This window comes from Pongo abelii, chromosome 12 (assembly GCF_028885655.2).
Source record: "Pongo abelii isolate AG06213 chromosome 12, NHGRI_mPonAbe1-v2.0_pri, whole genome shotgun sequence".
Lineage (NCBI taxonomy): Eukaryota > Metazoa > Chordata > Mammalia > Primates > Hominidae > Pongo > Pongo abelii.
Genome location: NC_071997.2, coordinates 107,173,768 through 107,201,137, shown reverse-complemented (window position 1 = coordinate 107,201,137; position 27,370 = coordinate 107,173,768). Strand labels below are relative to the sequence as shown.

General features: G+C 39.2%; 1 protein-coding gene across 32 annotated transcripts in view; it reads right to left on the bottom strand.

Moving 5' to 3' along the window:
• Positions 1-27,370, bottom strand: part of DTNB (dystrobrevin beta) — a 298,344-nt gene that overhangs the window by 207,896 nt on the left and 63,078 nt on the right. For 31 of the 32 annotated variants that reach the window (XR_010136317.1, XR_010136318.1, XR_008522471.1 and 28 more), the window contains exons 5-6: positions 22,743-22,828; positions 11,722-11,876 (exon numbers count right to left, since the gene is read on the bottom strand). Coding sequence is in view for 27 of the 32 variants with exons in the window: in XM_024242395.2 (XP_024098163.1) it covers positions 11,722-11,876; positions 22,743-22,828 (241 nt within the window). In the remaining 5 variants the exon portion in view is untranslated. Of the gene's footprint in view, positions 1-11,721; positions 11,877-13,224; positions 13,365-22,742; positions 22,829-27,370 lie in introns of those variants that run through there. The other variant, XM_054548280.2, reaches the window with a different exon arrangement.

Below are 27,370 nucleotides of genomic sequence, written 5' to 3'. Positions count from 1 at the left end.
ACCAAAACAGCATATCACAACAGATTGAATGGATAAGCAAACATGGGAATCCATGTGTCTTCTATAGAGGCAAATATTAAAGATATGCAAAAATACAAAACTATGGCACTCTTCTCATTAAATTTTTGTTTTGAAATAGTTATTTTTCATAAAAATGTTATTTATGTTAACATATAATAGGTTCATCGTTATTTTTAAGTGACTTAATTTTCTTTTATTTCTCAACTTTTATTTTTATTTTTTTTGAGACAGAGTGTTGCTCTGTTGCCCAGTCTGGAGTGCAGTGGCTCGATTTTGACTCACTGCAACCTCCACCTTCCAGGTTCAAGCAATTCTCCTGCCTCAGCCTCCCAAGGACCTAGGACTACAGGCATGCGCCACCACGCCCAGCTAATTTTTCTATTTTTAGTAGAGACGGGGTTTCACCATGTTGGCCAGGTTGGTCTTGAACTCTTGACCTCAAGTGATCCACCCGCCTCGGCCTCCCAGAGTGCTGGGATTACAGGCGTGAGCTACCATGCCCAGCCTCAATTTTAACTTCTAATATGGAAATACTGACAGAATTAACCCATATAAATAAAAGCTCTCTGGGGTCCTCAATAATTTTTACAGTATAATGAGGTCCTGAGACCAAAAATTTTGAGACCTGTTAGGAGAGGCTTCCCATCTCTAAAATTCCATGACTCAATAAATAATTTTATGAAATGTAGGTTGGCTCTTTTTGTCCCCTATCTTTTTATTTTGTTTTTGATCTTGAGTTGAACACATTCTTTGCATTTCTCCTTAACAGCTTAATATTAATACAAACTATAACAAAATGCAAATCATGCATTCCCACAATTCTCATTTTTCTCTATTTCCCTCCAGATGTATATATATTTCTACATACTTATGAACAGAATAGATATAAATATGTCATCTGTTTTTTCACTTAACATTCTATTAAACATTTTGTGTTGTACAAATTCTTCATTTCTAATCATTTTAACAGCTGCCTGATCCACTGAGCGAAACCACCATGATTTATTTATGCCTCCCTCTATAAAACACTGAGATGGCTTTTATATTGTATGCAGTCTCATATTTTTTCTTAGAAACAAGTGTTTCTGTTTGTTGCTCTTTGTTATTCTAATCTAGACTGACAACTATTACCCTATATGCCATTCTCACTTCCCTTCCTCCACCCTTGACTATCTCTTCCCATTTTTAAAAGGGGAGAGGAGTAACCCCTTAAAAATGAAAAATCCAGTATCAATAAAATAACATGAGAAAGTAAAATAATTTAGCAACAGATCATCATTGCTACAGTCTCCAACTTCATCATTTCCAACAAAAACTCCTATTATGTGCAACATATAAATATTTACCCATTGCCTTATCATTTAAATAATGTATGACATTTAGTTAACTGTCTTGAAAGGGACACTTCTAAAGTTTTCAGGTTAAAACATTTTTATGCAAACTTCTGAGTATAGTTACAGAGATATGTTATCTGCAAGGGCAAACATACATTAATCAGAGTTACAGAGTTGTAACTGAAAGGGGCAGCCTTTCAATTATTTTCACACTGAATTTCCCCACATCACAGATTTATTTTGGAGTTTGAAAATAAGAGTAATTTATAATGACAAAATAATATAATGTTACTCTGCTTTTTATTAGAGATATTTTTATTTGTTATGGATAAAGATTAGAAAAACTTCAAATATTCTGAAATATTGTTTCTCTCATTGCAAAGATTATTTCCTTTGAGAAAAACATGGAATAATATTGATGAAAACAAGGAGGATGCAAGTACATTATGAAGTTTAAGCTTTCAATTAGAATTCAAACCAAAATTACTAATTTTCTCATGTCATACTTAACTTAAAATACTTCAGTTAAGCATAGGCAGCCGGGTGCGGTGGCTCACACCTATAATCCCAACACTGTGGGAGGCTGAGGCAGGCGGATCACTTGAGGTCAGGAGTTTGAAACCAGCTTGGCCAACATGGCGAAACTCCATCTCACTAAAAATACAAAAATTCGCCAGGTGCAGTGGTGGGCGCCTGTAATCCCAGCTACTCTGGAGGCTGAGGCAAGAGAATTGCTTGAACTCAGGAGGGGAAGGTTGCAGTGAGTCGAGACTGCGCCACTGCACCCCAGCCTGGGCGACAGAGCATGACTCCGTCTCAAAAAAAAAAATGTTTAAAAAATCATTCAATTAATCCAGGAAATAGTAAGTATTGATAGTTTTCCAGACACTGTCAGTCACTGGGGATGGAAAGCTGAAGGACAGCAAGGTCCCTCCCTTCAGGGCATAACTGAGCTGTAGGTAACATGTCATGGAAGTAGAGAAGAGGACACAATCCTAAGATGAAAGATTAAAAACATCAAAGAAGGAGGCACATTTTTGCTGGGATGTGGAATCTGAAGCCTTTTTTGGAGGAGAGACAGCAAGTCAGGGGTTACTGGCATTTCAGTGAGAACTAAGAATATAAACAAAGACAAAAAGTTTGACTGCTTTGACTCACTCAAAACAGGTTACTCAAAACAAGAGAAATGCAAATCAAAACTACACTGAGATAACATTTCTCACCCATCAGATTGGCAAAAATTCAAGTGTGGGAACACGTGCTGTTGGCAAGGCTGTGGAGAGACAGATGCTCTCACACAACACTGAGGGGGATGTAAACAGTGCAACCCCATGGCCCTGTGGCAATAGCTAAAAAGATCCCATGGTATGCTAAGGGTAGGAACAGGAGAGGGATTGGGTAGAGCGGGAGCAATCAGGAATGGCGGTGAAAAGACAGACTGTGGTTCGACTGCTGAGAGCCACGACGTCATGCTAAGAAGCTTATCCAGCAGGCAATGAGGAGTGAATCGAGTTTTTTATGAAAAATAAGGACATCAACAGAGCTGTATTGCAAAATGATGATTTAAACTCAAATTTGCTTATGATTAAAAGGAATAATAAAACCAATATCTGAGAAAGCACACTCCTCTTCCTTAAGCTGCCATTGAGCCACTGAATAAAGTGACGAGGAGACCAGGGTCCTTCGTTTTTTGGGTGATGAATTTTTCTGCTTTACTTGAATACTAGTTAGTCATACATAAAGCAGTAAGGCAGAGGGAACACTGGAAGTCCAGAATGGGACTGCACACTGGACTGTGCCACCAATGAACACCAAGAAGGACCTGGACCAACAGCCCCACACCCCACAGGCTGGGGAACTTCTTTCAGCTCATGAATCAACAGTGGGGAAGTCGGGGCGGGGGGGTGTTTTCCTAGAGCATGTGGACAGCAAGTACTGCTAACAAAAATTCTTTTCTAAAAAGCAAACAATCTTGAAGCCACTTGTCGTTTCTATGTAAGGATTCATTTAGTAAGACACTCTCTCCTTCACAGGCCCAACTAGAAGAAAATCTCACTTCTAGGTCTCTACAATTTTGTTCAATCTAATTATGCTAGTGAGACAGGCCTCATTACTATGGAGACCTGATCATAATAAAACCCATTCTACACCCTGTATTTCATCCCATCTAAGATGCACTTATAAGATCACTTGTAAGATACACCATTATTTTTTTTCTACCCCTAAGAAAGAAAAGCACTCAGCCAATTTAACTAACTCAATGACTTAATTAACCATAATCCTTCGTGACATGTGAATTGGTCACACCAGCCTCTTGATGAACTGAAATTCCTTTCATCTATTCAGGGGAACTTGGCAGTTTGGTCTACCTTCAGATGCAATGCTTTAGTGTGACAAGAAATTATTTTGGTTATATCTCAGTAATAAAAAAATACAGCTTCATCTATTTGGGGATATCCTCTTTTTTAAATGAGGCTCTATAAAGCCTCATTTAAAAAAAAAAAAAAAGGCTCTAAAAAGCACCTGGTTGTTGCTTTGCAAAATAATATGGACTTCCTCCAATGCTGAATATTTGTTTGACTAACATCCAGTATATTCCCCTCTATTCTATCCACACCTTTCTGCATTTATAACAACATTGTGTTTAATGCCAAATCACAGTATACTCTTCCGAGAACTTTTTTTTTTTTTTTGAGACGGAGTCTCCCTCTATTGCCAGGCTGGAGTGCAGTGGCATGATCTCGGCTCACTGCAACCTCTGACTGTCGGGTTCAAGCGATTCTCTGGCCTCAGCCTCCCAAGTAGCTGCGATTACAGGTGCACGCCACCATGCGCAGCTAATTTTTGTATTTTTAGTAGTGACGGGGGTTTCACCATGTTGGCCAGGATAGTCTCGATCTCTTGACCCTGTAATCCACCTGCCTCGGCCTCCCAAACTGCTGGGAATACAGGCGTGAGCCACTGTGCCTGGCCTCTGAGAACATTTTAAATGACAACACATGTAGTGCCAAAAGTGGATACAACTCAGTTGAAGTGACAACAAATGATCACCTATGATCAAGTTCACACGTGTGCAGGAAATGACAGCCCATCATAACCACTGCCTAACCAACTGCAATTGTGAGGTATCATTGGCTATATATCTCAACATCAGAAATATTAAGATATGAAAAAGTTTCTTCAAATCAATGAAACACTACTAATCCACACCAAAGTACACAGTAGCAAAGGGTTGCTAACGGAGATTATAAAATCTCCTTAATTAGAATACCTATGAAATAACAAATATAGATACACCTGCCAGGCAATGCTTGCCAAACTCTATTCAGTGTCCAGGAAAACAAAGTCAGAACATTCAAAAGACGTCTCACTTCGAAGTGAGGAGAAAAATCATTTCGCTACATAGCTGGAGAGAATATTTTGTCAAATGTAATCAGAGGACACCTCCAGGCATGAAATATTGTTGCTATTCTTAAAATTAACCAGCAATAGTATAATCCCATTTTTATACAATTGCCACTGCCTCCCTGAATCAAGGGAAATGTGGCATGGTGTCCAATAAAGTGTTATCAACAGTATCTCCTGCATACATTGATTGTAAGAATGTGTCTACTTTCCTATCTGCTCACGTCTCCTCCCTTTCTCTCCATTCTTTGCTTATTCAGATTTCTTTTTCTTTTCTCTTTTTTCTTTTTTTTTTTTTGAGATGGAGTCTCACTCTGTCGCCCAGGCTGGAGTGCTGTGGTGCCATCTCGGCTCACTGCGACCTCTGCCTCCTGGGTTCAAGCAATTCTCCTATCTCAGCCTCCTGAGTAGCTGGGACTACAGGCGCCCGCCACCACGCCTGGCTAATTTTTGTATTTTTAGTAGAGACGAGGTTTCACCACGTTGGCCAGGCTGTCTTGAACTCCTGACCTCAGGTGATCCACCCACCTCGGCCTGCTGGGATTACAGGCGTGAGCCACCATGCCCAGCCTCAGGTTTCCTTTTCATAAAGATAGGCATCAAATTAAAAATTCCCTGCAAGGTGGGTTGAACTATTCAAACTAAAGTCAATATTGTTACAGGATTCCTGGGGTGATGCTTTTCCTTTGTGGCCAGTGGCACCTTTGCCCGAGTTTTGCTTGGGCCCACTGGACTCGTTCCCCCCACTCGGCCTGGCAGGCTGTACTCGGCTCACGCTACCAGCCTGGATCCCACGCCTACCAAGGGCGAGCCAGGTGCAGAGCAGTGAAGGGAGTGTGAAGGAGTGTGGGGTCTGGCCACTATGCACAGCCAGGCATGCCAGCTGCAGTGGGGCAGGCAGCTCCAGGCACCAGCACGGGCACTGGCTCTCTGTGAGGCTGCACTGGACCAGGCATATTGCAAGCTGCTTCCACAGCTGGCACCAGCGAACACGGTGGCACCCAGAACTTGGAAACGCCAGGAACCGCAGAGCCCCAAGGAGGGTATTACAGCCCTGGCTTGGGGAGCTCCTATGTCTGGGCTCCCCAGAGGGTACAGCTCTTTTCTCCTTCTTTTTTCTTCTTGTTGCCCACAACGTGGCAAGCAAGGGGCATATTTCAGCCCTGTTTGCGTTACAGCTCTTTTAGATCTGCCATTTTGTGGGTCCCAAGTTCTTGTCCCGTACCCAGGAAGATTGAGGTATGTGGACAAGTGGAGGGTAAGCAAGGCAAAGAGGAACTTTATTGAGCAATAGAACAATTCGGAGGAGACTCGCAGTGGGTAGCTCCTCTCCACAGCCAGGGTGTCCTGACAAGCGTTCAGCTCTCAGCATAGAGGAGACTCTGGAGTGGGTAGCTCCTCTCTGCAGCTGGTTGTCCTGACGTCTCTTCAGCTCTCAGCAGAGAGGAGACCCTGACAGGGTAGCTCCTCTCTGCAGCTGGTTGTCCCATTATCTCTTCAGCTCTCAGCAGAAAGGAGACTCTGGGGTGGGTAGCTCCTCTCCACAGCTGGTAGTCATTTGTTCAAGTCTGGCTAAGTTCAGGGCTTTTATGGGTCTTAAAGGGGAGGAAGTACATGCTGACTGGTCCATGGGTGGCCATGGGTGGGCTTGGAAAAAGCACCACAAGTTCCCACTCCAGTCCATGGGACTAGCAGCCTGACCCCCAGGCTTCAGGCCCTCCCTGGCTTGAAGGTGGGGCTTCACCAGGGACCCACACCCTTCCAACCAGGAGCCTGTCTGCCTCCTACTGCTGTTCATAGCACCCAGGTGTTCGTGCCAAGGGGCACCTGCAGGCCAGTGCCAAGCTGCCCTCAGGCCCCCGTGGCCTTCCTCCCATGCTCATCAGTGCCCAAAGTCCGGGGGTGCTGAGGTGGCAGGGGGCTGGCATGTCAGTGCTGTCCCGAGCGTGTGCACACCTGGCCAGGCTGCAACAGTGCCCGAGCTCGGCCTCAGCCTCGCTCTGACACTGGAGCAGGTGTTGGGAGCAGGGAGATGCCAGGCAGCGGGAGCAGACACCTCCAAGCCTGCAGGGGCAAGGGCAGCCTTACCAGGCACCTGACAGTGCAGAGATGCCTGGTCTGCAGCCATGGCTTGACCAGCTGCAGCTGAGCCCGGGGAAGGCAAAGCTCCCACCCTGCCAACTGAGAATAGGGTGGAGCTTCTGCCTGTTCCTGGCTCCCACCAGCTCTATGGAGCATGCAGCCCCAGCCATGCCTCCCCCAGTGCAGCCAGCATCGTGGCAGTGGCTGTCCTAGATGGGCCGCAGATGCCATTAATATGAAGACCTAATAAATAACAAATAGTGTCTCCTTTCTAAGGAGAAATATTGCACTTTCCAAAACTCAAAAGTCTGGAAATTTTGGGGAGAACTTTAAATACATTTACTGCTTATTTTAAACAACTTTTAAGCGTCGAAAGTCAGTTAGTTTGTAAACCCTGAAGAATGTTAATATATCCGGGCTACTCACCAAAGTATTAGTCTTGGGGTGCTATAACAATACTGTACTATGTTCAGACAATAATCACAATCACAAATTTGCAATGACAATTTTTCTATTATTAAAATTCTTTAAAATATATCAAAGTAGAGAGAATAGTATAATATGACCATCCTGGCCAGGTGCACTGGCTCACACCTATAATCCCAGCACTTTGGGTGGCTGAGGCAGGAGGATCACCTGAGATCAGGACGTCAAAATCAGCCTGGCCAACATGGTGAAACCCCATCTCTACTAAAAATACAAAAATTAGCCAGGCATGGTGGCAGACACCTGTAATCCCAGCTACTTGGGAGGCTGAGGCAGGAGAATCGCTTGAACTTGGGAGGCAGAGGTTGCAGTGAGCCGAGATTGAGCCAATGTACTCCAGCCTGGGTGACAGAGTGAGACTCCGTCTCAAAAAAAAAAAAAAATGCCTACCCAGCTTCAACAGTTCTTAACATATGACTAATTTGGTTTCATTTTTGCTTTTACTTTCCCTCCAACCTTCATTATTTTGGGGCAAACTCCAGACATACTATCTCTTAAATTAACTTTTCCCCAATTTTTTTTAATAAGGGACATCCAGGATGCTTCTGGTTTGGGGCTAGTATGAATATAGTTGATAACAGCACTCCTGAAAAGTCTTAAAACCTAGGATTAGGTTTTAATTTAATTGCTAGGTCATGCGGAGCTGTCAGATTAGTTTTATTAAGAAACCACCAGGGCTTCTTGCAGTTTGTTGAGAGTACTGGATGCTCCAAATATCTTTACCAATACTCGAAGTCAGTATTTAATTTTAGCTATCCTAATACATGGGTTCTGCTGAATTAGCTTATAAATGTATCTAATTTCTCTTGTGTTTTAAAAACCACTAAACTACATAATCCACAGACCTTATTTTGGGTTAGTTTCCCAGGCAAAAAAAAAAAAAAATGTGTTTTAAAAAAGAATTAAAACTATATTAAAATAAACCAATGTGTAATTCTCTTCATATCATTAAAAAAAGCATTTCTGCTGTAATGTGTTACATTAAGAAAGAAGCTGAAATTTCTTTACATCAAAATCCTATAATGGAAAGGTATATAGAGTACAACACTGTGGACTTAAAAATCAAAAGGTATATGAGGAAAACAGAGTTGGAACAACCACTAAAAATCTACATGGCTTTGTAAATAGAGGACAAACAAAATAATCAGCCAAACTAAATTCCCCCAGGCCCGTGCACTGGAATAACTGTCAGATGGTGTCTTTCAGCCTTCAATCCTGAGCCACTGATTTCCTTCTTCATGAGACGAGCATACAACTTCCAAAATAGATCGGTTGCATCAAAACTAGATATCGGATCCAGGGGAAAGCTTAATTCTGTCCATCGATCATGTGAGCACAGGAGGCAAAACGTCTTCACAGCCTCTTCACTCAGCTGCAGCTTCATCACAGCACTGCAGAAAGCGAAGCAGCTCATGGGTCCTTGAAACCAGTCACTTCTCTCCCTAAAGGAAGGTACTGCAGGATTTTCAGCTTCTTTCTTAAAATAGTCATACTTTCTCTTTAATTGTGATCGCTTTTTTGTTCAGCCCAGAACACCAAAATGCTGGGGAAAAGTGCATATGGAAAAACAATGCAATTTCTAATTTGCATCAACATTGTTTTCTATCTGATGACGTAAGAGCTGATTCTCATTAAGGAAACACATACTGAAGCAAAACAAACTGTATAAGAGAAGCCCATTTTCAAAAAGAAATGCAAAACTCATTGAATTTAACTCTTGCAGCATGAAACTTTGTCCAAGCTGTCTCACTTCTTGGTCAATATATCAGTATATTCTATGAGTGATTTCTATTTCCCCTGAGGGTTTTTTTTTTTTTAACATTTTCATGGACTGAGATAAACTTCTCTTTTCCAAATTCGACATATACAAAAATGCAGATTGATTTTTTTTACAGGAATATGAATGAAGCAGGTAAAAAGTAATGATCAGGTTGTGAGTTCAAAGGCCTCACAATTATGTATGTCATAAGGTTAATTTGCAGAATCCTAGATAGCATTCTTAGAATTAACAACTGCACTTTTTAAAATTTCTTCAACATTTTAAACTGTTATTCCAACACCAGATTCTCATTGGAATACTCACATTGCAATTAAATTAAAGATCAGGTTTATACCCCACATAACTGTCATCCATTTCTCAATGTTCATCACTGATAGTTCTTTGTATAAATTCCCTTCCCTGTTCCAATACCATTTTGCTTAAGAGTCCCATTCCAGAACTTGATCCATTTTTAGCCTTACCTCCAGGAAGCATCTTGTGTGAAAAGCCATGTGTACACCACACACAAGATTACTCCAGAGTATTGTGTAGGCCACCACGGAAGGTGACGATACCTCCAAGGCAGCAGCAGGAGCAGCAGTGAGACGGGCTCCAGATAAAAAATGCAGGAGAGCTGTGACTTCATCATACTCATCTTCACTTACGTCCCCGAAGGGCACGTTAACACCTGAAGGATACTCTTGTACCAGGATTATGTTCAGACAACCTCACATCATTTGAAAATGCATATTCGAGGGGGAAAATGTGAACTATGTTTCATTAGAATAAATTGAAGCATGGAAATATTTTTAATATGCTAAAAGCTGATGCTGATTGCCATTTATGCTGAAAGAAAAAATAAATAGTGCATAGACGCAAATCTGCACAAAACCAATCAGGCAAAGTGTGCACAAATTTGGGAAGAATATCTCCTCAGATGTTACTAAAAATAATTCTCCATTATCAAGGGTGCCACCTTCAGTGCTAAAAAGGTGAATAACCTCTAAACAAACTAAATACTATTTGAAAGTCTGAATTCAAATAACCATGAATTCTTAACTTTAAATGTAAAAAAGTATGTATGTGGGGAGGGGCCATGTGTGTATGCATTTTTCATTCTTTTTTGAATCAGAGTACCACAGGTCACGAGGATCTAGCTTACAACATCCTTTCAGTTCTCAAACCTTTAGATGTGTTCCTTTTATAGTTCAGCTTTTTATCTTTAAATAATTTTCAGACTTACAAAAAGGTTCTAAGATTACCAAAAAATTCCCATTTTCCCTTAACCAAGATTCCTCAAATGTTAACACTGCAGAAAGATGCTCCTTTATCCTTAAATAGTTCAAATTTTTTACAAAACAGGACATGCTCTTAAATAATTACGTACAAATACCAAAATCAGGAAGTTAACATTCATTGACATAATACTATGATCCAGTCTATAAACTTTATTCAGATTTTTCCAATTGTCCCAATAACGTCCGTTATAGCAATAGAAAATCCTGGCTTGTGAGTTCATTCAGCTTTTCATGTCTCTTTAAACTCTTTTAACCTAGAACATTTCATCTTTTTTAATCTTTCATATTACTGACACTTTTAAAGCGTAAAGGTCAGTTAGGTTGTAGAAATTCCTTCGTTGGTGTTTGTCTGATGTTTCCTTGGGATGAGATTCAGGTTATGCTTTCTTGGCAGGAGTTACCATAGAAGTGATATTGAGTACTTCTCAATGCGTCCTATCAGGAGGCAGGCGATATCAGTTTATCCCTTTAGTGGTGATAGGGATTTTGACCACTTGGTAAAGTGATATCTGATCAGTTTCTCCACTGTAAAGTTACTATGTTCTTTTTGTAATTAATAAATATCTTATGGGGAGATACTTTTAGAATATGTCAATATCCTGTTTCCATTAATTTTTTACCTATTAGTTTTAGCAAAGCGTTTTTAAATTCCTTTACAGAACTTTCTAGGTAAGTTTAACATTAAGCTTCTTTTATCTAATCTCTACATTAACAAACGGACGCTGCAGCCAGTGTCTATCCTCTGGCTGAGGCATGGACACTGGCTGTAGCAACCATTTGTTAGGTGTAGACAGTTCTCTGAAGCATGGTTAAGATCTCAGAAACACACTCATTCCAGCCTCTCTGTCAAGACCACCAGAAGGAAATCAAATCCATCTTTTTCTAATATGAAAATGGTAGTGTACCCTTGAGGGATTTTATACTGGTGAGTGAGAGCTATACAGCATTCCCTGTCTCCAGCACTCAGGAAACAATGCAGTATTGTTACAGAGTTTTATATCAAAATTCCCTCATCTCATGGTTTCAAGAACTCATGTGAAAAAGTAACATATGTCCTGTAGCAGAAATGTACACACTTGTTCTTAAACATTTTTCTTTAAAATATTTCATTTTTTTCCGAAGACACCACCCCCCACCCTCAGTTCCCCCATAAGCGTTTTCAGGTGAATTTTTACCCCCCGTTTTTATTCATCCACTCCCCACCACCACCTTTAAAGCTTTTCTCCTCCCCTACTCAAGACCTTACTAGACTGGAAGCAATCTGGCAAAATCTGTTAGAAGGTGAAGGGAGGGAAGAGCGCTCTTCTAGCCCTAGATTCTATAAAACTGTCCTTACCTGCTGTGGAAAACAGGTGCGGACTGAGTGCTCTGTGTAACCAAAAGATGGCCCTTCAAAGACAGCTGTTGGGAGCTTCAGAACTTCCTTCAGAAACTGGTCAAACTTGCTAAATATCATTAAGCCATTGGAATCTGACATCTGGGAGAAAACATCTATGAGAACAAAACCAAATAAAGTCAAGCTATAAGGAAATATCAGCTTTTTATAAATGGCTCTATGTCATTTGTATACCAAACAAAAAGTATCATTAAAAAAGTATCATAAAATTTTTGTGACTTTTAGTTAATACTAAAACTATTCTCATCCTTATTAACACTGTGTGGCTACCCTGCAGATGAGGCCCCTCTCTTCCACTCACTTAATATTCTACCTAAACATCAAATAACCATTCATGTATGACTATCCTACTGTTTTTGAGTGTTTAAAACTAGATGATATATAACTTTTATTTATTTATACCTCACTTTGTTCCAAGAAGAATATGCAGCAGTATATCTTTATCTCTTAGTATCTCCACATGTGTTTATATAAGACATATGCATGATTGAGTATATAAATACATTAGCATCTTGGTGATAGGGTATGAAAGAAATTGTATTATACTTGTATATTCTATACTGATGATGTAATGCATGCCTGTGAAAGAACACATCTGAAGGAGCCATAGAGCATATTTAAAATATTTATCTAATGAGTTCCAAAGCAGAATCAAAGTAACTCATCTAAACTTTTCTATTCCAAGACACTTTGATACTGTAAGACCCTATTTTTATATTAAGTTAGGTCAAGCAGATGAGAAAGAAGCTTCCAGTAATACTACTACAACTTTATCTGCTTGCAGGGAGTTCCCGTCTCCAATCATTCCTCTCTTCTCATCCACAGTTGGGGAGTAAAAGAAAACCAGAAGTCAAAAGCATTTGACGAAGAAATGTGACCTAGGCAGTTTTTCAATCTGTTGAACTTCCTTACAAACATTAGTAAGTCAAATATGTACAGAAAAATCATTTCCTGAGGAATTTTCAAACATAGCATTTTGAAGATTCATCCAGCCTGGGCAACATACTGAGACCTCATCCCTACAAAAGAAATTTAAAAATTAGCCAGGCATAGTGGTGTGCACCTGTAGTCCCAGCTACTTGGGAGGCTGGGGTGGGAGGATTGCTTGAGCCCAGGAGGTCAAAACTACAGTGAGCCGTGATGCCGTGATCACAACACTGCACTCCAGCCTGGGTGACAGAGTGAGACCTTGTCTCAAAAAAAAAAAAAAAGAAAATTCATATTCTATATATTCACAGTGAAGAGGTATAGTAGAGATCTATACCTATTTAACAGACATATGTAATATACATATATGCATTACTTTTTGGGTTTAATTTTGGGGAATTTATACTGAAGCATCAGGAGAAAAAAAAATTTTAAATACACTAATTAAAGAAAGATAAAATGTTAGGTTATTGATCCACAGAGTAATTTTTAAGGCATTAGAAAAGATGAAATTACCAAAGGAACGTAAATCTTCAGTGTGTCCTCTCATGATAGCTGCTAGTTTACAGTTGATGGAAAAATATTAAATACCCATATGGGGGGAAAAAATCCAGCAAGAGACTAAAAGATGGCCCTAGTAGAAAGTAAAATAAATTAATTAACAAATACATATTAAGTTTCTATTATGTGGTCCAAATGCAAGCACTCTGTTAGGTGTTTAGAAGCACAACAAAGACATACGACAAATGGTCCTTATCCCCCAAGAAACTTTCAATGTACCTGGAAAAATAAGATACACATGAAACAAAGAAGAATTTGAGCTGACAACAGAAAAAACAGAGGCAAAAAGATACATGTTAAGCCCCACCATGTGCTAGGCACCACTTCAGTTAACTATGCTGAGTCTGCCAGTAGCCACATTATCCTCTTCTTCCTTAGTAACAGAACACTAATTTTATTTCATGCAGGAATGTACCAACTAACAAGTTGCAAGTTCCCAGCAAGTAGTGGTCATGTGACTAAGTTCTAGCTAAAATGAGCTTGTAAGCAAAGGGTTGTAGGGGACTTCCAGAAGGCTAGGTAAACAAACCTAACTGAGCCAAAAAAGCAGGCCACTTTTTCCTTATTCCCTTCCTCCTTCTTCTATCTGGAGTGCAGCTACGATAGCTGGAGCTCCAGCTGCCATCTTGGACCATGTGGTAATCTCAATCTTGATATAGAAATCACTCTAGAATGGTAGAGAAAAAAAAAAGATAAAGTGTGAATCCCAGATGAACATGAAGTTACCATACTGGCCCTGGACTACCCAACTCTGGACTTCTTTTATGTGAGAGAAAATTAAACTTCAACTTTGTTTACGATACTATTATTCCGGGTTTTTGCTCTCATGCAACAAACTCTAATACTAAGCATTACTCTACTATTACAGCTTAGAAAGGTTAACTTGCTTAAGGTCAAAAAGTTAAGAGGCCAAATCAAGTTTAAAACTACACCTATCTGACTCCAAAATAAATACCATTACACCACACTCCTTCAAAATACAATTTAGAATAGATACAAAAACACATAAGCAGGAATTGTCAAGTTCTAAAAAAAGACATTTGGAAGCTAGGCCTTGAAAGAGAGGATCTGGAATGATGGGGTCAAAACAGGTTGAGGATAGGGACTGGGGGGCACTAAAGAAGAGGAGGATAAAAGTCTCTATGACAGGAGCGTGCAGCGTCTATCTCTTACTGGTGATAAGCAGGAAATAAGGCATTGAAGAAAAAATTCTGTGACAGCCAATTTACAGCGAGAAAAAAAGAAATATAAAGACTGAATAGGAACAGTATTTCTGTTATAAAAGAAAACGATGAAAGAGGGAAGTAATCTGGATTTAGCTTAAAAACTTTTAAGTAGAGATCAAATTTTTAGAAAGCTAGGTTTCAAGGCGATTAGACTGTTAATGACCGGCACACAATGAATAAAACAAAAAGAATGGAATTGGAGACACCAGCTAGGAAACCTTGTAAACAATGCACAAAGGAGGTGGGGGGAGCCTGGATTACAGCAGTGACAGTGTGTGCGGGGACAGGCGAGGCCAAGTCCAAGTCATTTCAATGCAAGGAACTGCAGTTGATGGCAAACTAGATTACAGAATAAAGGAAGTTTAAAAGTTAGGATTATTTTAAGTTTCTAGTTTGGGGAAATGCTGACAAATCCTGATTGACATAAGCAAATCGAAGATATTACACTTAGCTTTGAACATAACTGTTTGAACTAACTAGCAATTTTTTTTTTTTGAGACAGGGTCTCGCTCTGTTGCCCAGGCTGGAGTGCAGTGGTGTGATCTTGGCTCACTGCAAGCTCCACCTCCTGGGTTCACGCCATTCTCCTGCCTCAGCCTCCTGAGTAGCTGGGACTACAGGCACCTGCCACCACGCCCAGCTAATTTTTTGTATTTTTAGTAGAGACGGGGTTTCACCGTGTTAGCCAGGATGGTCGCAATCTCCTGACCTCGTGATCCGCCCGCCTCGGCCTCCCAAAGTGCTGGGATTACAAGTGTGAGCCACAGTGTCTGGCCCAAACTAGCAAATTTTTAAGTGGAACTACCCTGCAGACAGTTAGAAACAATATTTGACCACAGTTCTAGACTGCAGATAGAGAACTTTGAAAATGTTACCAATGATATGAATAAATGATGCTCTTCAAAGGAGGGAAGAACATAAATGATTTAACCTTTAAATAGCTGGCTGCTGGTCAGGCGTGGTGGCTCACACCTGTAATCCCAGAACTTTGGGAGGCCCAGGCAGAGGAGAATTGCTTGAGCCCAGGAGTTCAAGGCCAGCCTGGGCAAGATAACAGGACGTTGTCTCTACAAAAAATAAAAAAATTAGCTAGGCATGGTGGCAGGTGCCTGTACTCCCAACTACTCGGGAGACTGAAGGGGGAGGACCGCTTGAGTGCAGAAGTTGGAGGCTGCAGTGAGCTCTGATCATACCACTACACTCCAGCCTGGGTAACAGAGCAAGACCCTATCTCAAAAATAAATAAATAGCTGGCTGCTAGTCTTACAAGGAGGAAAATAATCATTCACTGAATCTGAATGAAAACAAAGGGTCAACATGGGAGGTGGCAGATACTGCCAGGTGCCTCAATACCTTCTTCCCCTTCTCGCTCACTAGCTGAGCCCGACTGCTGGGAATGACTATGTGCCACTTAACAAATGACTTCTCACCCTCCTTTGCACATTGCAGTGCTGGAGTAGATTTCTGGAAAACCCTTTGCTTTCCTAATAGAGGCACCTCTTTCTTCCTTCTGCCTGGAGTAAGTACAGAGGCCTGGGATACGGCAAACATCTTTCGATCCTAAGGATGAAGGCCATATGGCAGAAGAAAGACGGGAAGAAGTGAAGTCTGTGATGACAGCCATAAGTCAGGGTACCAACTTTGAACTTATCAGCGTTTGGACTTATTTTTACATGAGAAAAATAAATCCCAATCTGCTTAAGCCACTGTCAGTCAAGTTTTCTATCACCAGTCTGTGTATTCATAACTAATTAACTAATGAGTAATTAACCTGTGGCCACTAGTGGCAGAAATATTCAGGACCAGTGACTTTAGCTTTCAAGTACATGAATATATATATATGCATAGCTTCACAATCACAAAAATGTGTATGTATACACCCACACCAACGAATCTATACCTAACCCATTCAGAGTAATAAAAAGGAGTGACTGGATAGTAAAATGACTAACCACTCCCACAAAAAAGTATTATTTCAGTTATACTTAGTTACTATGTCATATGAATAGATTCAAAGTAATAAAAAATTTGTTATTCATAAGAAACTATAACAGGCCTATATTACAATAAGAGAAGTGGAAACATGTCTATTTGTTTTAATGAGACATACTGCTAGACCCCAAAACTGAAGGCACAGTGAAGTAATTCATTACTTCTTGAGTTATTGGTTTAAAACAATTTTTTAATGAATAGGCTTTTATCTGTAAGAAAAACAATTTAAAAATGATTGCTAATTCTTAAATCTTAAATGAAGTTTAACAATCAACCTAAGTTACTGTTATTTACCTATGTACATATAAACAGATCTTATCAAAGAAGTGAATAAAATAATAAAATTTAATGAAAATATTTAAAAAATTAAACTAGTACTCTAATTAAATAAAGCCCTAAACCCTCCTGGTATTAAGGGACTAAATTACTTCCCACATCCCCAGTTAATTTCTCGAGTAATTCTCTATTTTTACACCTCTGAAAGTATGCTAATTCCCTAACAGTTATTTCCAGCTAAAAAGGAAGCTTTCTCCCTTGTGAAAAACCCACAATCAAGCCCTTAAACGTACATGGGTATGCAATTTTTAAAATATTCTATAATATCTTTTGTGTAATAAGCAAAAAAAATGCTACTGAGCCACCATCATCACGTATGTTTTGATTTTTTCCTGGTGATAATGACCCTGGTTTTACTGGCTGGATCTATCCATCTATTTCAACTCCCCTTTCAACCCCACACGACTAGCCACCTATTTTTTTTTTTTTTTGCAGATGATAGGGCTGTTTAGACTGAAGAAATGAGTCTATAAACAGAAAGCCATTCTCTTTTACATGTTTGCTTTCCCTGGCAAATGACTCTCATCGCCTGTCATCTTTCTACCAGCTCAGCAACCTAACCCACAAAACCATGCACACACATCTGTATGTTGATAAATACCTAAACACAACTAGGCCCGAGTGCATACTGTAGTTCGAACCTCATTAATATGCCACTGGCCGGGTGCGGTAGCTCATGCCTGTAATTCCAACACTTTGGGAGGCCAAGGCAGGCGGATCACCTGAGGTCAGGAGTTCAAGACCAGCCTGTCCAACATGGGGAAACCCAGTCTCTACTAAAAATACAAAAATTAGTCGGGCATCGTGGCACACGCCTGTAGTCCCAGCTACTTGGGAAGCTGAGGCAGAAGAATCACTTGAACCCGGGAGGTGGAAGCTGCAGTGAGCCAAGATCACACCACTGCACTCCAGCCTGGGCAACAGAGCAAGACTCCATCTCAAAAACAAACAAAAAAGAAACTCATTAACATGCCACATCATTAAGCTGCAATGAGGCTGGAGGGTGGGAGTCTGCATGCCTTGGGCTTCTGGTGTTGACTCAGCCAGGAACTACCTGAGACAAGGCTCCAGACCTCCTTGGTTTTTGTTTTCCTTTTTCTTCTTTTTTTCCCCTTATTCATAAAATACACATTTAAGGCTTATCTCTTACTTCCTTCCATTTCTAAAACATTTTGGTTATTTGAAAAATGTAAATCTAGCCATCACTCATTCAGATTAAACAGTCACTTCCATCTACTGAGGAGAAGGGATGGTTAACAGAAACCAGTGAGGATAATTATGCAGCCATGGGTGGTTAAAAAACTACAGCAGAGGAGTCTAAAATCTGAACAGGTGAAACTGTTTAACTGTAACTTCAAAGGGAGGGCCTTCTACAGTCTGCTAATGAAACATGAAGGAAGCAAACAGTTGAAACATCAGTAGGAATAGTCAATTCTGACCAAAACAGAATCTCAGGTCATCTTTTCTCTGACTGTTGATAGTGTGGTCTATCAAAAACATGCAAAAAGATAAATAATATAAATTATTATTATAAAACCATTGTGTTAGAACCCAGAGAAAAACCCCTGTTACTATTTTGGTATATTTCTTATTTTCTATGTGCATAGCAAATTTTTGTTTAAAACTACATTACACTTATGCATTTTGATCTAAAACCTATTTCTAAAGGCATTATATTCAATCATGTGGGTGTCCCAAAACTTAACTGAGTTCTCACTTTTGGACACTAAAGATGTTTCAAGTTTTCATATAAGTGTTGCAATATACAAAAAACTTGGGGTACACTTCTGATTAATTCCTTAGGATAAACTCAAGAAGTAGACTGAGTGAATGAATATGAATCTTTTTAAAGCCTTCCTGATACATACTGTTAAACTGCCCTTCAAAACAGTAGCACCAGCTTTTTAATGAATTTTAAAATAAATTTATGAATCTTTTGCTCCTTTTAGTGCAACCAGAGGCAATTTGAATAAGCAGACTAAATTTCTTCGAAAACAAATAACAGAATTAAAGTAAATAAATTGCACAGTCAAATTAATTGATAATTAAGCATGTTTTAATACATAATGGGCTTTACAGTCTACAAATTTTGTTTCCTTGAGTTATATTTTGGGTTTCTGACATTACTGAATTTTGATTGTGCTTTCAATTAAAGTCCATATTCCGATTATAAATCATTGGTATTTAGAATCCTGATAAAAGTTACCTCTGAATCTAGGACATAGTCTCTAATGGCCACAACAGTGAACCATCTCTGTAAATGAATGCTACCTAGAGACAGAAACTCTCTTAAGACAAATCTGAAAAACCTACGAAACGTTTTAAACTAAAAGTACAAATACTTGTTCAGTCATTCAAATGCTATCTTGATACTAAAACCAAAAACCCCATGTCAAATAAAAAAGGTAGAGAGGAGAAAATCATAGGGAAAATTCTAAGAAAGTAAAAAGCAGGAAGATCAAAGCGGAAAAAAAAAAGTAGAAATGCCAGAACATTCCATAAATGAGAAAACTTAATATAACAGGAGCATTAATAGAGGTAACAACAGAAAGTCCAGTCAGTAGGAGGTTCGAGCAAACAAGAAGAACCAAAACAATGGAATAATTAGGTATGAGAAAGTGAATAAGCAATCAAAGATCATTTGCTGTTACAATACAGTGTTATTTCTCCCTTTCGGCTGCACAATTATCCAGCCACCTCAACTAAGTAGGACATTGCTGAGAACTAGAAAACAAGGAGGGAAAGGTTCTGAAAATAGCCAAAGCTAACAATCATACTACACAAGCTCAAGTGCTTCTCTCATAACAATCACTTTAAATCCTTATTTTAAATAGAATGCTAAGAGGTTTGGTTATGACTTCTCTGTCCGTAGCATATTAAAAGTAGTAAGTCAGAAGCAAGGAGAGATTTCCAGAAGGTGGAGCACCGAAAATACATACCACCATATTTGCCAGTGATAAAGGACATACACAAACCACTACCGCCACCACCACCACCACCACCAACAAAAAACTCAAGAACTGAAAAAGCACAATAGCCTCAAAATAGGAGGAGGAGGAGGAATAGACAAACCAAGCTTTACAATTAGCCCTAAATCCTAAATGCATCAGAAAATGGCATCCTTAAGAGATGAAAATGTTAAAAGTATAATCAGTGAGTTCTGGTTTCTTTCTTTTCTTTTCTCTCTCCCCCTTCTTTCTGTCTCTCTCTCTCTTTCTTTCTTTCTTGAGACAGAGTCTCACTCCATCACCCAGGCTGCAGTGCAGTGGCATGACCATAGCTCACTGCAGCCACGAACTTCTAGGCTCAAGTGATCCTCCTGGCTCAGCCTCCCAAGGAGCTGGGACCTCAGGTATGTACCGCCATGCCAAAGTAACTTTTTAAATTACCTTTATTTTTATTTATTTATTTATTTATTTATTTTGAGACAGAGTCTCCCTCCGTCAGCCAGGCTAGAGTGCAGTGGCATGATCTTGGCTCACTACAACCTCCATCTCCTGGGCTCGAGCAATTCTCCTGCCTCAGCCTCCCGAGTAGCTGGGATTACAGGCATGTGCCATCATGCCCGGCTTATTTTTGTATTTTTAGTAGAGACAAGGTTTCACCATGTTGGCCAGGCTGGTCTCAAACTCCTGACCTCAGGTGATCCGCCCCAACCTCCCAAAGTGCTGGGATTACAGGAATGAGCCACTGCACCCAGCCAAGTTCTGTTTAAAAAGGAAGGGGCAGGCCACATTTTAAAGTGTTTTCCACCTTGGAAGATTAAAAAGTAGAGACAGGCTTCCCTACCCAAGTATTTTACTTACGTTGAACATCTCAAGCCCAAGCCAAGATAATTACAGTACAACAAAAATAATGAAACAGACCTACAAATGGCAGAGAAACTATAATTTTTAGAAAGGAAAAGATAAACCACACTTGAAATCTACTTGAATCAGATAAACACAGTGATTGGTAACTCAGCACAGTCTGTATCACAGCCATCCAAACACTATTGCAATGACTTGGGGTCCTGAGCATGCTGACATTGTCACCTTTGGCTTGGCCCGTGGGCTTTTGCACCACTTCAATCTTGGTCACTTTGTGTTCCTCCAAAAAGTTCAGAAGCCACATCAAAAAAACTGCTATCACCTGGATCCCTTCCAAACCGAGAACTAGAATTTGCGCCTTTTCACTAACAGTTATAACACAGAACTGGAGTAATTTTAGTATTCAATCAACAATTTACATTTGACAAAATTTTAAGTATTTACCATGTGCCAGGTGAGCTGGCTCTATGTAAGTATAGTAGACTTTAAAGAAACTTGAAGATTCCAGAGTCATCTAGAATACAGTTAATTTTCTGCTAATGTATTTTTCTACTACTGTATTTTTCAACCTGTCTCCCCAATATTAATAAAGATGGTATATATATTCTTTATCTGGTATCAGCATCATTAAAAATTAGACAAGATTACAAATTTTCTTTGTGTTTGAATGAAATATACTTTCATACATATTATATTATCTTCCTCAGAAAAACATCATTTTTATATTTTACAAAAATATAAAAGGAATGTCAGCCCAAAGAATATTTTGGGATATACCATGTGAAAAACCTCAGAAGAATATTTAAATAAAACCATAATTTTTATTACCAAAAACATGTTCTACATTGCAGCTAATTTTGAAATGAAGATAAACTGGGTAACAGTTGACCAAATACATTAAGATCTTTCTTTGGAATATCTAAATCTGTATCTAATGGGCCATCTAGCTTTCCAACTTTCAGTGTCATGGTAAAGTAAGAAAAAGCACAAAAAACAAATACACCTATGAAGTAATCTTGCCGAAAAACTTGTATTAATACTTGAATCTGATCAAGCCTCTGTACCTTTCAACTAAAAAAAAAAAAAAAAAAGTAGGGCACGGAGGAACATCGCAAGGACGCAGTCATCCAAATCCGGGCTCACAGGGTACCACACTACCACACTACCTCATTAAGACTTCCCCTGAAAGCTGACATCCAGTTTCCTACTCTGTGGCTACTGCTTTATGGCACTCTGAACACTGTACTGAAATTACACGTGTGTCTCCTGCTACAGCACTAGCACAGGGGAGCACGATCACATAGCTCAGAACAGGGCTCTGATGTCTGAGTTAAAACTCCAGCTTTGCCCCCTTGGTTAACTCATTGATAAAATGAAGAAAATAGCACCTGCTGCTCAAAGGAATTTTAAGGATTCCATGAGAAAATACATGTAAAGCACCTAGCACAATTCTTGGCATATCTTAGGGAGTTAGTAACTAATAACTGAATATATAAAAACCATAAGCAGCAAAATTAAACAGTTGTGAATTTCATCTCTTGATTTCATCTAATCACCTTCTTATAGTATCTAATGAATGGTAAAATGCCAAAATGACTAATGGTTAAAAAAAAATTAGCAAAGATAACAGGAATTTTTTTAAAAAACAGGTCATCAGCTTCTAAATAACTGCGGCTGACTCTAGAGTAGTAAGGAATAATATAATCACAGCAAACATCACCTGATGAAGAATGGAGTTATTAAGAGCTAAACCAGACCAAACTTGGTAAAAGTAATCAAATTTACTTTAACTAAAAGTTCTCAATGTAATCATTTTCAAGCATAATTTTAATAATGTGGAAAACATTTCTAAAATAAGTTTTTAAATGTCAGCATTATGATTCTGAGTCTTTTCAGTTTTCTCACTAAAAAGCACCAACAATAAATTAACCAACTTTTCCATCTGAACAGTAGGTGGCATAACTCACCTACTGTGAGCCAGCTGCTGCAGAGTGAGTGATACGGTAATTTTTTTAAAAGCTCAATATAACATCATTCAAAATTCTGACAATATTCATTTAAAAGTCCTAATTTGAAAATAGCATTTTTCAAATAATATGAAAATACTTACATCTCAATTTGTCCAGCATTTTTCCACCACACATGGTTGCTAACATAGCTTTAACTGAAAATACCGTCAACTTGCCTCGGCCCTCACTGCAAAATAAATTATATTAAAAATAATTGCTATCTGAAACCACAAAAGGAGTCAAATGTATCACTAAATACTGAGCAACCAGTATGTTGATTTCTGACCTCGTCTGTTACAATTTTACCACATTTAGAAACCCTGGATTTTTTTTTTTTTTTCATTGGTAGAATTAAGACTTCACCTATGCTAGGTGAAGAATGCTAAAGCTAGCCCGAATTTTCTGGAAGTTTCAGAAACATTCTATGTAATTTCTATTGGCTATGTAGCAGAGGTCAAATGGATGAACCTGAAGTGAATTTCCTATTAATTAAACCCATTAAATCCACAGCTGCAGTTCTTAAGTATTCAAAACTGAGGGGCCACCTGGTTTGAATATAATTCAGAAACATAACCTTACATCAGGATATTACAACAATGGTTTCTTGTTATGTACGAAACAACAGGGTGCATCTTGCTATGAAGATTTTATAGTACATTCGTCTTTGTTTTTACTATAACAACCTTTATGTTACCACGTGTTTATTCTAAGAAGCTCAGTCACACCTGTCTCAGATCTTCTAATACACCACTGTAAGAAAAGTGAAGAGGAAGGGATAGTAACATTAATTCTTCTTTAGGAACTGGAAAGATGAAATGTAGAAGAACATAAATGAATCACCTAAGGTAATGCTGTATACCACCAGCAGAACCAAGACAATATCACCAAGGCCCCTGACCCAAAGTGTCCATGGCTTCATTCACTCAACTATGCCCTGGTTTCACAGCAGATAAAAACTTCACTAGTTGGTTGTTAAAGTTATCACAGGTAAGCCAAGAATGTGCTTTTTGTGTTAATTTTTAAAAGCTTATGTTCACAATGTTTCATTGTAACTTAGAGTAAAACACTTTTGCAATAATGAGAGCTATACCATCTTTGTTTTGAAAAAGCATGTATCATCCTATTTATATCCACAATGGTTCTAATACAGTGTTTCCCATTTTCCACACTGTCTTTATATACAGAAAGATCACACCTGAAAAAAGGCAAATAGCCTATAAGCTAGAAAATTATCAGTGAAAACACCACCAGGAAATATCAATATTTGTTATAGTTGAGCTTTTAACTATAACATCTCCTTGAGTTTATTCACAAAACAAAATAGGAATGACTGCAACTAGCCAAAATTAGAATGGGGTTTTTAAAATACATTGTTCTTCAGAAATAAAGATACAGCTCCATGTACAAAGCAATATGGCACCCATAAATAAGGCATATTCCTGCATCAAATATCTACTGCATTATGTAAGAAAAGCTAGTGGTTATAAGATAGATCATTAGGTTAAAAGGAATGGGTTTCTAAGACTGATAAAGAGCTTTTACAGTGGACTTTCTTTTTTTACACCAAGCACTTGAAAGCTGAGTCTACATTTAAGCACACCCTACCTTATGGGACAAGTAGACTTTCCACTACTAAAGTACAAAGAAGGAAAAAAAAAACATATATTTGCTTTCTCATCTTTCTTTGAAACTAGGATAGGGGCATGTAACAGAGCTCCACCAATAAAATGCACTATGCTAGATTTCATAGGGAGGAAATATTAACTTGGAGAAGCAGGAACTCCAGAAGAATCCACCTAGTGGGGATGGCAGCAGTAGGAGCAGCTACATTCAGTGTTCTGGGGCAGCAGAGATAATGATTCTTGGGGCAGCACGCAGAGCCCAGCATCAGTGGTGTTTGGAGCACAAGCAGCAAGGTCTGTGGCCAGAGAGGGGTCTTCATGAGAGTTCTGTGCAATGATTTTGCACTATGTTCCTAGCAGTGTAGTTTTCAAGCCTACTTTCCCAACCTACTTACAGAATCTGTGGGTCACCCTTTTAATTAATTAGCCAGAGATGGTTATCTATTACTTACAACTAAGAAGTCTGATGGATACAGCTTCTAACCTGAAGTAAAGTGGCCCACAAAGATGAAGCAACAAAAGAAACTATCGCTGAAGTCTAGAGTGGGATTAAGAATGCCTGATGGGCCGGGTACAGTGGCTCATGCCTGTAATCTCAGCACTTTGGGAGGCCGAGGCAGGCAGATCACCTGAGGTCAGGAGTTCAAGACCAGCCTGACCAACATGAAGAAACTCCATCTCTACTAAAAATACAAAATTAGCCAGGTGTGGTGGCGCACGCCTGTAATCCCAGCTACTCAGAAGGCTGAGGCAGGAAAATTGCTTGAACCCAGGAGGCGGAGGTTGCAGTGAGCTGAGATAGCACCACTGCACTCCAGCCTGGGCAACAAGAGCGAAACTCTTTCAAAAAACAAAAAAAACAAAAAACAACTTGTTATGTATGTTGCTATGCATAAAAATTTCCATAATAGAATGTATACACACACACACACACACACACACACATTAAAAAAAAAAAAAATTAAAAATACCAAGGCTTAGGCCCAACCCTTAGAGATCCTAATTATTTGGCCTAGGGTGGGGTGTTGGCACTGGTAATTCTTAGGAGTTCCCCAGGTGATTCAAAACACAGCCAGAATTGAGAACCACTGACCCAAAACAAATCAACTTTATAAAAAAAAAAAAGAAAAAAAGGCACAAGAGAAAAAGGGAAGGTGCATTCACATACACAAAATAGACATGGAAGAAATACAAATGACTAGTAAGTGCATGAAAAGACATTGACCTTAATTAATAATAAAAGGTAAAGAAATCTAAAAAATAATGAGATAAATTTTGTAGACGTCATAAGTTACTGTTTCCAAAGACTGTCCTCAGTCTAAGTAGTGTGAAGTCTGACTTAGGTGAAATATTTTTTTTGTTGTTGTCTTGTTTTGTTTTGAGACAGGCTGAAATACAGTGGCGTGATCACAGCACACTGCAGCCTCAACCTCCTGGGCTCAAGCGATCCTCCCACCTTCGCCTCCTGAGTAGCTGGGACCACAGGCACATGCCACCACACCTGGCTTGAAAGATTTTTAAAGAAATAGTTTAGCTACACTTCCTTTTATTTTGTAATGTAATATTTATCGCTTTCATAATTGATTACTTTTTAAATGATCACTTTAAAGAGAGAGAAAGTATATGTGCCAGGAAAAAGTAAGTAATCTCTCTGGTTTTATATAATTTTAAGCTCTAACCATGATCAACGATTATGCCTTTAGTTAATTCTATATGGTATCCTTTTTAACTTTTCATTAAAGTATAATGAACATATAGAAAAGTGCATAATTCATGAATTAACTTTCACAAAATGTTCCCTCATGAACATTTAAAGTTCACTGAATGAACTTTCACAAAATAAATACCCAGGTAACTAACCAGCACTCAGGTCAAAAGACAGAACACAACTAGCACCCAGAAGCACCTCTTTCCTAAACCCACTTTCCACGGTGGTAACTTCTATCCTTTTTTTTTGAGACAGAATCTCTCTCTGTTGCCCAGGCTGGAGTGCAGTGGTGTGATCTCAGTTCACTGTAACTTCCACCTCTTGGGTTCAAGTGATTCTCATGCCTTAGCCTCCCGAGTAGCTGGGATTACAGGTGCGCACCACCATGCCCAGATAACTTTTTTATTTTTAGTAGATACACGGTTTCATGATATTGGCTAGGCTGGTTTAGAACTCCTGACTTCAGGTGATCCACCCACCTCAGCCTCCCAAAGTGCTGGGATTGCAGGCGTGAGCCACTGCACCCGGCCCAGTAACATCTATCCTGACTTCTAGTATCATAGGTCAGATTTGGCAGCAATTGAACTTCATATAAATGGAATCTTACAGTATGCACTCTTTTGTGTCTGGCTTCTTTCACTCAACAAAATATCTGCAAGATTTATTATATTGTTACATATATTAGTTCATCCTGCTATGCAGCATTCTGTTGTATGAATATACTACATTTTATCCATTCTCTTATTAAGGGATATTTTCAAACTCTATATTTTAAACTATTCAATAAGCAGGACAAACAAAACATGAGTCACTGCCTATACTATAGGTGCAAATAAATACTTGTTGACATTGATATTCCTTACTAAAAGAAAGAAAAAAAAGCTGCTTGTGGGTAAAAGTGAAACCAGTGGCACAAGAACTGATAATATTCTAAAGATTATATACAATCAGCCCTCAGTATTCATGGGCGATTGGTTCCAGGACCCCTGCAGATACCAAAATCCACGGATATTCAAGTCCCCTCTAGAGCTGGCCCTCCATATCCGCGGGTGTCTGAATCCACACATGGGAACCTGAAGATACAGAGAGCCAAGGGTACTGGCAATGCTGAGGAGTTTGAAAATAATCTAGAGGGAAAAGCACAGCACCCTGGAAATGCCTTCAGGAAGAATGCCGTCCTTAGGATCCTATCGACTTCTAAAGTGATTATATCTGGGAACTGTGGCACATGCCTGTAGTACCAGCTACTCAGGAGGCTGAAGCAGGAGGATCACTTAAGTTCAGGGGTTTGGGACCAGCCTGGGCAATACAGTGAGACCTCATCTCTAAATAGAAAAATAATAATACACTAAAATAAAGTGATTATTGTTGGTCTAATACTTAATAAAGGAATTATTAA